The sequence below is a fragment of the Typopeltis vanoorti genome, chromosome 8 (assembly GCF_054136105.1).
Source record: "Typopeltis vanoorti isolate ZY-2024b chromosome 8, IOZ_Tvanoo_1.0, whole genome shotgun sequence".
Taxonomy (NCBI): domain Eukaryota; kingdom Metazoa; phylum Arthropoda; class Arachnida; order Uropygi; family Thelyphonidae; genus Typopeltis; species Typopeltis vanoorti.
Window position 1 is genome coordinate 25,405,117 of NC_143556.1, and position 12,634 is coordinate 25,417,750.

General features: G+C 34.7%; 1 protein-coding gene across 2 annotated transcripts in view; it reads left to right on the top strand.

The window, feature by feature from the left end:
• Positions 1 to 12,634, top strand: part of Dhps (Deoxyhypusine synthase) — a 110,353-nt gene that overhangs the window by 61,685 nt on the left and 36,034 nt on the right. For both annotated transcript variants that reach the window (XM_090396563.1, XM_090396564.1), the window contains one exon: positions 11,681 to 11,767. In XM_090396563.1, the coding sequence (XP_090252689.1) occupies positions 11,681 to 11,767 (87 nt within the window). The remainder of the gene's footprint in view (positions 1 to 11,680; positions 11,768 to 12,634) is intronic.

A 12,634-nucleotide genomic window follows, 5' to 3' on the forward strand; every position in this document is an offset into this window, starting at 1 on the left:
ATTACCCTCTTGCAGCACTAATATGCTATAGTTCTTGCAACCTATAGCAAGAATATTTCTTTTTTTTCAATAAATTTCTTTTCACAGGAAAAGAAAATATTTCTTTTCCTGTGAATTCCCATGGATTGCAGCTTACCCCCCCCCCCCTCTCCTCTATTTGGTTTGAACCTAGCATGTTCTTTCCAAATTTTTCTTCAAGAGTCTTTCTTAGCCCTTTCTCAAGCATATTTAAGAAGAGTCTAAGAAAATCCCATGCTTTAATAAGTGTTATGTATAGAACATACAATAGGAAAATTTCTCTATAATTCTCGCATTCCATTCTGTTGCCCTTTTTATAAATTGGCTACTCTGCTCCAGTCATTTTGAAATTATGACCTTTTACTCAGGCATTCCAAATTAATTGGTGCAGTGTAGCCTCTTGTGAAACATTTATATTTCAGCATTTCTGGTTGGACATCATTTACTCCAGCCTTTTCACACTTAGGTTTCTGATAGCTTTATCTACCCCCAGTACTGCATTGTACTCATAATTTCACTCCTGCTGAATATTATCTCTCATGTTCTATTGCTGCTTATTTCATTTAATAATTATGTTTAGAATATATAGATTATAATTATTAAACTGAAGATAAAGATATTCTAGATATCTAGAATATCTTTATTTTCAAGTTTTATCACATTTACATCTTTGATTTCTTTGTGGTACTTTTTCCTCCGTTTCTAAACTTGTTCAATAACTTCCAGAATATTTTGCCACCATCATTATATTTATCTTCTATATTCTTTCCAAAATCTTCCTATGACTTTTGTTTAATTTTTTTTTTCTCAGTATATTCTCTTATTAGTCAGGAACTTTCAATACAATCTCTTTAATTTCTTGTATTGTCCAACTTGGAGTTCTTATATTTCTATCATCTTTGTAGGCAGTGTCCTCATCATGTGTATATGGTTTATTTTCAAATTCTTACACTTTTCCCCAGTTATACTTGCATATTTGAGTCTACTGTTTACATCTGAAAGCTTACCAACTTTGACTTCTGCTCAAAATGAAATGTTACTTTTTATTTGAACATGCTCATGTATCTTGAACTAATCTGATGATGTCATCGACTATAATATTGTTATTACACAAGAACTGCCATGGCGTATGAAACTCATCACAGAAGACCTTCCTGCTCATTATGCACACAATACTTATTATCATCAACCTTTCTCAGTCCACTGCTGGATGAAGGTCATTCCAAGATTTCTCCATTCAGTTTTGTCCTGGGCTGCTTGTCATGAGCACTCCATGTTTCCTGATTTTATTCCTCCATTCGCTGAATGTTATTCTCTAGGTCTGTTACAGTTTCTTGAGGTCTCCAGTTCTCTCCATAGTCCAATGTTGTCATTTCTTCTAGCAGTGCGGCCTGCCCATTGCCATTTTAGGATTTTCACATGGATGATGTCTTCCACTCTTGGCATTATTCTAATCCATGAATTTTTTTCATACAAGGATGGTCTAAAAGGTCCTCAGCCTCGACCATAGATGGCAACACTATCAGCAAGATGTTTTTTTTTTTTTTCTAAGTTGGTACATCTGTCATAAGCATCCATGTGAAATTGCAAGTCATTCTATGAAGTATTTTGTTTTATACAGCTGTCTGAAGCAAAATTGTTGCCTGTATTCTTGAAACGGATAAAATTGAGTATCGTGCTGTTATAAAATTCTTTGTAAAAGAAGGTTTACCGCCAAAAGAAATTCATTCGAAGTTCATAAAAGCTTATGGGCACTGTTCTCCTTCGTTTTCGGCAATTCAGAAATGGGCTGCTGAGTTTATACTTGGCTGTACCATCCTTGAAGATGATTCATGTGAAGGATGTCCAAAATAAGTGTAAGAACATCAGAAATCATTGATCAAGTGCACGATATAGTATTGGATGACTGGTGAGTCAAAGTGTTTGAAATTACTGAGGCTATAGGCATTTCAAAAGAATGTGTAGGATATATTTTGCATTAAGAATTGAAAAAGCTTTACACAAGATGAGTGCCATGCTTGCTCACAACAGATCAAAAACACACTCGCATGAAAATCTCTGAACAGTGCTTGGAGCATTTTAACAAGAATAAAACTGATTTTGTGCATTGATTTATTACTATGGGTGAGACTTGGATTCACCATAACACACCAGAATCCAAACAGCAATCAAAACAGTGGACAGAAGCCGGTTGTTCAGTGCCAAAGAAGACAAAGTCGGTTCCATCAGCAGGAAAGGTTATGGCATCGGTGTTTTGGGATGCTAAAGGCATTTTGTTTATTAATTATCTTGAAAAGGGTAAAATAACTGGGAATATTATTCTGATCTTTTAACCAGACTAGACGAAAAAATTTGTGAGAAAAGACCTGGTAATTAAAAGAAGAAAAAGGTCATCTTTCATCAGGACAATGCACCTTCCCACAAAGGTGTTTTGGCAATGGAAAAATTAATGGATTTGCACTATGAATTGTTGGAACATCCACCCTGTTCCCCAGATTTGGCTCCCTCTGACTTCTCTCTCCAAAACTAAAAATCTTGCTGGTCAGCAATTTTCTTCGAATCAAGAGGTGATTGCAGCTGTAGAGAGGTATTTTGCAGATCTTACTGAGAACCACTACATGGATGGGATAATGGCACCAGAGCATCGCTGGAATAAATGTATTAGTCTTAAGGGAGATTATGTTGATAAATAAAATAATTTTGAAATTATAAATTCGTTTTTTCATTGTTATGCCAAGAACTTTTCAAACCACCTCGTAGGTAGGAACATAGAAAACTTCAGCTGCATTCTGAATGGAGATCCTATAGAAGAACAAGTAAAATGTTTCAGCTTCTTAGGCATAGTTTTTAGTGAAGATGGCAGGTTAAATCTGAAAATAGATAACAGAATCAGCCAAGCTGGTATGTTGGGTAGCCAGCTGAATAAATTTATATGGAATAACAGAGAAAATATCCAATACCCCAAACTAGCAGTATACAAGACTGTGTTCAAACCAGTTTTAAGTAATGGATCTGAGAGTTAGGTTCGGTTAGAAATAAAGTACTTGATCAAAGACTACAGATCACAGATATTGAGGGTTCTGAGAAAAATCTTGGGAGTGAATTGATGGCATCAAGGGCAGAATCCTATTAAAAATGAAGATGTTAGAAAGGAACTTGACATTATTAGTATTCAGGAATGTGTCCTCAGAGCTAATCTAAGGTGGTATGGCCACTTAAATAGGATGGGTGATGAAATGTTAGCAAAACAGTTGTTTGATGCCAAGATAGCAAGAAAGAGATCTTGAGGAAATCCAAGTTTTAGGTGGATTGATTCAGTCAGAAGTGTCTTAGAAGAATGAAATGTTAGATATGACAATAGTGGAGTGCTGACAAGATCAGTAAATAATGTACGAACATTAAGAAGTTTTGATTTTGACACTGAACACGAAATATTAACTGCCAAAGTGAAGATAAAATTCAACAGGAAAAGCAATATCAGAAAAGAAGAAAACATCAACCTATCAAAACTAAAAGATAGCTCAAGCAGAAGTCGATTTTTAGAACAGATGTGCTCGAAATTAAAACCCTCCATCTTCCAGAACAGTGGAAAATACTGGGAAGAAAAAAAAGAAACAGTGTTATCAATAGCAAAAGTCACTCTAGGTTCCTAACCCAAAATAAACAAACAATGGATAACCCAAGAAATCATAGCTACCATAGAAGAGAAAAGAGAGGCCAAGATACTTGTAAACCAACAAAAAAATGAAGAGAATAGAGAAAAATGCAGAGCATTAAAAAATAAAGTTGATAACCTATGCAAAAAAAGCCAAAGAAAAATGGTTAGAAGAAAAAGCTAAGAAATGCCAAGAAGCATACCAACAAAACAACCTAAAAGTCTTCCATGATACTGTAAGAGAAATTACAAAGGAATTCTCAGCAAAAGCAGTAACAACGATAAACAACAAGATGACTGAAACCGGGAATATTGAATATATAAGAAAAATCTGGTCAAACCATTTTAAGACTATCTTTCACCAAGGAAAAACAAAACTACAATGCCAACAATAGAAGAAAATAATGACCACCCAAAAATTTTACAAGAAGAAGTTAGATACGCAATAAAACAGATGAAAAATAATAAAGCACCGGGCATTGATACTATCCCTACTGAACTGTGGTCATATGGAGGCAGCATATCAATAGAATATTTAACAACCCTATTCAATAAAATACTACAAACAGGAGAGATCCCAGATGACTGGAGAACTGGAAAGATCATCCCAATATACAAGAAAGGAGACAAAAGAGACTGCAGAAATTACAGACCAATCAATTTACTCCCTCACACCTATAAAATATTCATAAGAATTATACACAATAGATTAAAAAACACCTATGAAGAAATGATATGCATAGAACAAGCTGGTTTCTGAGGAAACTATTCAACAATAGACCAAATTTTCACGTTGCACCAACTAGCGGAGCTCAGCTGGGAAGACCATAAAGAACTGTATTGTAGTTTTGTGGACTTTAAACAAGCTTTCGATAACATCAACAGAGAAATCCTTCTTAAAATTCTACTAGAAAAAGCAATAGACAAATATATAATAGAGTTTCTGATAAAATATTACTCTAAGACAAATGCAATAATTAAATAGGACACACTCATAACAGAACCCATAGAGATCCAAAAAGGAGTAATGCAAGGATGCCCATTATCCACATACCTATTCAACATATATCTAGAAGAAGTTGTAAAGAAGGCAATAGACAATGAGCCTGGAATCAGTGTCAATGGGTTAAACATAAATAATATCAAATATGCAGATGATCTCGTCCTTCTTGCAAGAACCCCAAATGAACTACAAAAGTTGATCTACAAGCTAAACGAAACCTGTAAAACACATGACATGACAATAAATATACAAAAGACAAAAGTGATGAAAATAGGGAGGAATGGAACTACCATCTCAGCCACCCTAAACAGAGAACAAGTAGACAACTTCATATACCTTGGATCAAAACTAACAGAAACAATAGTTGAACTCAAAACAATCAAACACAGAATAGTGATAGGATGGACCACCATAGGAAAATTACAGAAAATCTGGAAAACAAACAAGATATCTAAGCAAGCCAAAATCAAATTATATGAAGCAATAATTATACCAGCTGTCATCTATGGAGCAGAAGCATGGACAGTTAAAAAAAAGAGAGGAGAATAAACTGCTGGCATTTGAAATGAAATGCTTAAGAAAAATAAATAGAACAAGTTGGATAGAAAAGAAAACAAACATCACAGTCAGACAAGAACTATTGTATAAAAAAGACAATAATAGAAAAAATTAGAAAACAACAACTGAGATGGTTTGGACACGCTGTACGCATGGATGCAGACAGACTTCCTAACGTCCTAATCAATACTTTTCCAACTGAAAAAAGAAGACCCGGAAGACCAAGAATTACCTGGCTGAAATTAATAAAGAACATCTCGGGATGCAGAACATATAAGGAACTTTTTCGAACAGCAAGGAATATAGAAGACTGGAAGATCCTGCTCAAGAGAAAACTCAACCCGTCTTAGACGGAAGAGAAGAAGAAGACAAGTAATAGACTAATTTGGAGGAAAATTGTGGATAGGAGATTAATAATAATGTAAACTCAGTCATGTCGTGCTGTCATAGTAGCCTGAACACCCTTTGGAAGTATATATTAGGAAATTGATAAAGATTATTATTGCAAATATTTCGGCCAGAAGTTAACAGGCCATCATCAATGCATCAGCATAATCACAAGGTGAAGCTAGATTGTTAATCTTATTTGCAGAGGCTGAGCCATGTGTCAAAATGCCACTATATGGGTGGTCAGTTTAGTGTTAGTAATTGTAAAATTATTGCCTTTGGCATGATGAGATTTCCAGCAGCATATTATAGTAGCATAACCATGCTACTATAATATGCCACTGGAAATCTCTAACCAATGAGGCTGGGGATCTTGGTGTAATGGTGGATAGGAATTTGAAGTTAAGGTCATATAACAAAAGTTGCAAATACAATTCAGAGGGTAATTGCAATGTTGAAGTAAACCTTGATATAAGGATAAGAAAATCATTTTGCCTCTTTATAAGGCCTTGATTAAGACCACACCTGGATTATTGTGCAGATTTGGTCTCATGGGGTCTGAGTGGATAAAGAAGCTGTGAAAAGGGTGCAAAGAAAGTTATAAAGATCTGGATTATGGGATTTTAATTACAAGGACAGATTGTATGTGGATTACAGACTTTAGTTAACAGGAGAAAGAGGGGTGATGTGATAGAAGTCTATAAACTTCTGAATGGGTGTTATAAGACATCATCTGATGAAATTTTTTGTTATTTGGAAGGTGGTGAGAGAACATGGGGTCATCCATGGCAGTGCAGTTTGTTTGCAGCCAAGAAACAGGTAGGAGCTAGGTTTTTCTCTTGCAGAACAGTGAGTGTGTGGAATAGTTTGCCTTTAGGGTTAGTAAGTTCTAGTGTGAATGACTTTAAAAGAAGGTATGACATCTTTTTTTGGGTGATTTATAGCTTCCCTTGATGAGTCCCTGACTCCTTAGAGGTCATAATAATAATAGTAATTATTATTATCTTCTGTATTCTTTACAAAATCTATCCCGATATACAAGAAATCTTTATAAGGACTTCTCAAGTGATAGTGAGTTATTCACGTTCATTCAGAGCTTGCATCCCCCCGCCCCCTTTCAAAACATGCATTTAACAAACATAATACAGTAGTGGCCTCTAGCCTTAACTGCTCTGGCCCTAATCTCAACCAAAATCTTTCCATCACTTTTTTCCATGCTTTTACACACAAAAACTAAGCTGTCCTATATTTTTCTTTAGATTTTCAAAGAGTACATACAGACTTACTAACTAGGAAGGAGCATTTTTATATGGTTTTTACAAGAATTTCATTACATGCATCTCTGGCCAAGATTCTTTTTTTTTTTTTTTCAGGTTTTACCAGTCTTACTAGTCTTTCATATTTTCTCCAGTAATATACAGGGTGTTCGGGATAAATTTGACAGTTTCGTAAGGAAAAAGAAAATCTTCTTTGTATCTATTAAATTTAATGAATTGACAAAAAAACATTACAGGCAGAGTTAATTACAATACTATCAACAAGATTTACTCAAAATAACCACCATTAGCATCGATCACAGCTTCAATTCTGCTTCGGAACCTCGAACAAGCTGATGCTACAGTCTCCCTGGGAAGGGCCGCAAAAACTGTTTTAATTTTATCCATTAACTGGGCTTTTGTATTACTGGAAGTGCGATTGGTGTCTTTTTCAACTGCGCCCCATACAAAATAATCCATGGGGTTAAGGTCTGGGGAGTTTGGAGGCCAAACATTTGGACTGGTGAAGTCGTAGAAATTTTCAGACAACCATTTTTGACTTTTCCCAGAGGTGTGGCAAGGGGCCGAATCCTGCTGCCATACATACGGCCTACCATTGGCTACCCTTGTTATCCAGGGCTTGACTACAGTTAGCAACTCCACGAACAAAGCCCGAATTCCAATGCCAGGGTTCTTCAACACCTGTTCCTGCAGATTTGCGAGGAATTCTGCTGTACGAACGCAATCAGATCGTCTGCTAGGGATCTTTCTTCTTGCTACATCCTCGTAGTCACCATTGCAAGTCTCTAGTTCATGCCTGATTGTTTTTACTGTATTCAGGGAGCATTGGGCAGCAGTCGTAATATCCTTATTTTGATGGCGGGCACGAATCATCATGATACAAGTTATTCTCTTCCATGATTCAGGTGGGTTCCAGCTATCCATCCTTTCTGACATCTTGTATATGAATGAAGAAGGGTCCAAACTTTTAAATGAAGAGAAGTGTGTGTTAATACATGTAACTTACGGAAAAATATAATTAATTATAAATATGTCAAATTTATCCCGAACACCCTGTGTATATATATATATATATTTGAGTTTGGAGTTCATATTTTAAGATTTGTTTGAATTAATTATTTTCAGAACCTTAGTTTGTGTTTTTCTTTTCTGAAATACTCATTTTTATCATGCTCAACACTTAGATGATGATGGTCACATTCTATTTCAAACTTTTTGTACATCTTGGTTCATAATGAAATTGCTAATAAACAATAGCATAATAAGACTTTCCTTTTATGCTCATTTTTGTTTTACAACATAGTTCATCATCATCATCAAATTCCTGCCATGTACCCTCAAGGGGTGTACAGGATATGACAGTACTACATGAAAAAATTACATCATTACTAACTTCCTATCTACAATTTTCCTCCAAATCAGTCTGTTACTTGTCAAGACTCCAACATTATCAGATCTTATATTTCTATCGTCTAAGGCACTTTGTACCGTATCAATCCACCTATATCTTGGTCTTCCTCTGGGTCGTTTTCCTGCCAACCTGGCAGAGAACTTGGGATTTAGCCGACCAAATTGTATTCTTATTGGTTAAACCAAAATACAACATAGTTGGCAGTAGTAATTAGTCCATGTTTCAGTCAGAAAGCTGTCGTGTACTTACCAGTATTAGCTTTATATTTTTCTCCAAATTTTCTCAAAATATTTCTGTATGTCTTTTAAAGAAGTTGAGTTTGCTCTAGTACTTTATTTTTCTCAGTTTGTCTTAGTTCCATTATGAAACATCTGGCAATCAAGTAAGCAGGCAATATCCTAGCTGCCATAATATCTGATTATGTTGTATCATTGAAATACACTGATATCCAAAAGCTAACGATGAACTACATTTTTACTTGTATATGAAAAAAATTTCATCACCACAGCCAAATGTGGACATAAATTTATTGCCAGCATACTAATAAATTACATTGCACAAAAAATGTGTTATAAATTCTGTGCATATTAAATTGTAATATGGTCTCCATGTATTCCTATATTATTATTAATGTTCGTGTTTCTAATTCTTGCATTTAAGTCTCCTGCTAAAATTACATAATCATTTTTATTTATTTTATTATATATGTTTTATAGCTGATTATAAAAATCAATATTATCTTGTTCTCTTCCTTCTTCTGGGGCATATTAACCAATTATTGTTAAATAGCCTCTATCTATTTTTATTCTAGATTCTATTATTCTTTCATTCCATAATTTATAATGTTTTAACTGTTTTGAAAGGGAGTTATGAATCCAAATCATGACTCCTGCCTGTGCTCTTTGGTCTCTGTCAACTCCGCTGTATATCACATTAAATTTTTCGGTTCTCATAGTTCCTTTTAATTTTTTTTTGTTTCAGTGATTATTGCTATTTTAAAATTTCTTTCATTTAATAATTTGTCTAATTCTATTTCTTTATATGCTATTCCTCTTACATTCCGGTTTGCTATGTGTATTATATTTTGTCGTTTCCATTTTTATTTTACCTTTTCCATTCCAGGGTCATTTCCCATAGATTCAATCCAATTATCTTTTTCTGTCAGCTTACAAGTAGGATTATGTTCTCCATGTCAGGGGAACTAGCCTGACGATGGAATAGTTCAGTGGCAGGGCTGCTACCTTAAGGCTTCTGAACTAGCCTTCTTCCGAATTTAAACCCATAGGAGGAATAGGGTATATTGAAGGGGAAAGAGTAGATTATAGAAGAATTATAGTAAGGTTATAGAGAGGGCATAGTTGTAAGGCCAGAAATGAAAAGACCCCAAGGCCCTCGAGTACTCTATAATAGCATAAGGGTCATAAAATAGGCCTTATTAAAGTAAGTGGATCATCCTCAAAGTAGAAGAAGGAGAGGACAGATCCAGCTAGGGGTCCATGGGAGTGCAGCCTCCCTTACAATCAAGATGATTGCCCCTTATGGCCCTATTGGTCCACGAGTCCTTATTCAGTATATTCGGACCACACCACCATACACACACACACACACATGGTGGACTCCCCCGTTCGCCACCCAGGGGACGCACTCTCTAGGGGTTGCAGGGTCCCCCAAGAGACAAATACCAAATAATATCCTAAAAGCTATAACAAGTATATAGGAATATAATCATATACAAATAAGATTAAATCACGAGCTATCATATACGACAGAGATAAAACAAGGGGTCTGACAGGGATGTCCCCTCTCAGCAACTTTTTTAATATCTACTTAAATGAAATAATAATAAAATGGAATAAAAATTTACATCAAGGAATTAAACTTTCTCTTACAGTAAACTTAAACACTCTCCTCTTTTTAGATCTAAATGAGATAACTATTTTAGGTCTAAATGAGATATCCAAAGATTATGGTATGATAATATCAACAGAAAAATCAAAAACTATGGCCTTTAAAGGACAAGATCCAGCAAGAACAAAAATAGTAATAGATAACAAGATCTTAGAACAGGTGAATTCATTTAATTACCTAGGATGTATGATCACATATGAAAAAGGTAAACTTTACTGATTGTTATCTCATCTCATCTTCCTTTTACCCTCTTTTACCTTGCGGTGTCGAGGGTTTATTAATCAACGGACCTCAAACCGTTCACAGGATAAGGTGGTCAACCCTATGCCCCGGTGTATCCCATGTCCGTAGTGTTGAATTCTCAAGGTTGGTTTGCCTGCTTTGTGGGATGAAAAACTCCAGCTAAACTGGTGGGAAAACTGTACTGCCCACGCCCAAGACTGACTAACTTGGCAATGGCTGAGGAAAATCCTTCAGCTCCTCACGTCTCCGACGGGAATCGAACCTAGGACACTCCTTCCCCAGGCATATGGTTGTGAAGCACACAGCCACTAGGCTAACCGTGCGGACTGACATGAAAAAGATATAAACATCAAAATTGCAAAATATTTAAAAATAACAGGTGTAATTAACTCTATATTTAAATGAAACCTAGTTCAAAAACAAACCCGACTTAAAAGTATTCAATACATTAGCCCTACCAGTCTTAATGTATGGAAGCGAAATCTGGACAATAAAACAAAGACAAACAAAGATTAACAACAGCAGAAATGAAGTTTATGAGAAAAACTGCAGTATACCCTATTTGATCACAAAAGAAACGAAGAAATCATGAAAGAATTAAACCAAGAACCAGTAATAGAAAAAATTAAAAAATATAAACATAAATAGATGGAACACATTCAAAGAATGAAAACAGAAAGATTACCAAAACAAGCCTTAAAGTACAAGCCATTAGGAAAAAGAAAACCAGGACGTCCTCTTAAACAATTCAACGATGACTTCTAAGGCTGGAAGAGGCCATGCTAGCCCTAAATCCTTGATACACATGATGATGGTGAATATTTCATATAACAGAGACTTAATTCATATAAACAATAAATTCTCATCAAACAAAACTTGTAAAAACAGACATAATGAACAAGTCATATATGTGAGATTTTACACTGCATCAGAATTGACGTAGAACAAAACAGTCGCTAATCTTATTGCTATCATCATGAACAAAATGTGCAAAATCAATAATAAATCTCTGGACAAAGTGATTGCCTTCCTGAATAGTAAGATAACTGTATAACAGCTTTTGGAGTATATACTGTAGTTTGAACATTTGATTCCTCAACTTATCTGTATCATTTTCAGATTATACTTAATTATGATTAAAGATATATATCTTTGCTATAGTCTAGTAAGAAACTTTTGTTATTCCCTTATGTAATTTTTTTTCTCTCTCTCTATTAAAGAATGTCATCTGGTCTCCATCCCAAATGATTACCTTGTTGGGAAAGAAGATTAATAATCCTGAGAGTATATGTTATTGGGCAGCAAAAGTGAGTGTTATTTGATTGTTTAGAATGTACAGTGATCCTTGAAGAACACCAGTTTCAACTGCATGGTTCCACTTATATGCAGTTTTTTTATAAATAATTGGAAATTTTTTTGGAGATTTGCAACAATTTAAAAAACTTTCAGATGAACTGCATAGCCTAGAAATATCGAAAAAATTAAGAAAAAGTTAAGTATGTCATGAATGCATAAAATATATGTAGACACTAGTCTATTTTATCATTCACTACCATAAAGTATAAATCAAATCAGATTATAAAAAAGCTAAAATTTATCAAAACTTACACACACAAACACTTATAGACTGTACATGGCCAATTTGCACTCGAGAGAAATGTAAACAAACATAAAGATGTAGTATTAAATAATCACTGTATAAAATTAACTATTATTAATTAATTATTAAATTTATTTAATTAGAATAAAATAAAAATTTTATAACAATTCATTCATACTGTATAGGTTAGGCTACCGTGAAGCAATCGTATCGATTGCACTGATTGATAGTATTTAGCCTTACGGCTGTCTGGGGGTAGCTATATAGCTATATATGCCATCATTTAGGGTAATGATTATGAGCAAGGTGGTTTCCCATTGCCTTCCTTGCCGTACTATATCGTATTAGGACACTCCTTCCCCAGTCATATGGTTGCGAAGCGCAAAGTCACTAAGCTAACCGCACAGACTCGATTGCACTAGGCTACCATAAATTAATCATACTGCTGCTGCTTCATTATCAGTGCATGAACTGACCAGTAAATAAATGTAAATTTCTTTTTCATGTTATCTTTTCATTTTTGATGTCTAGTGTTAGTAATACGTATAACATCTACAGTGTTTTGTATCATGTA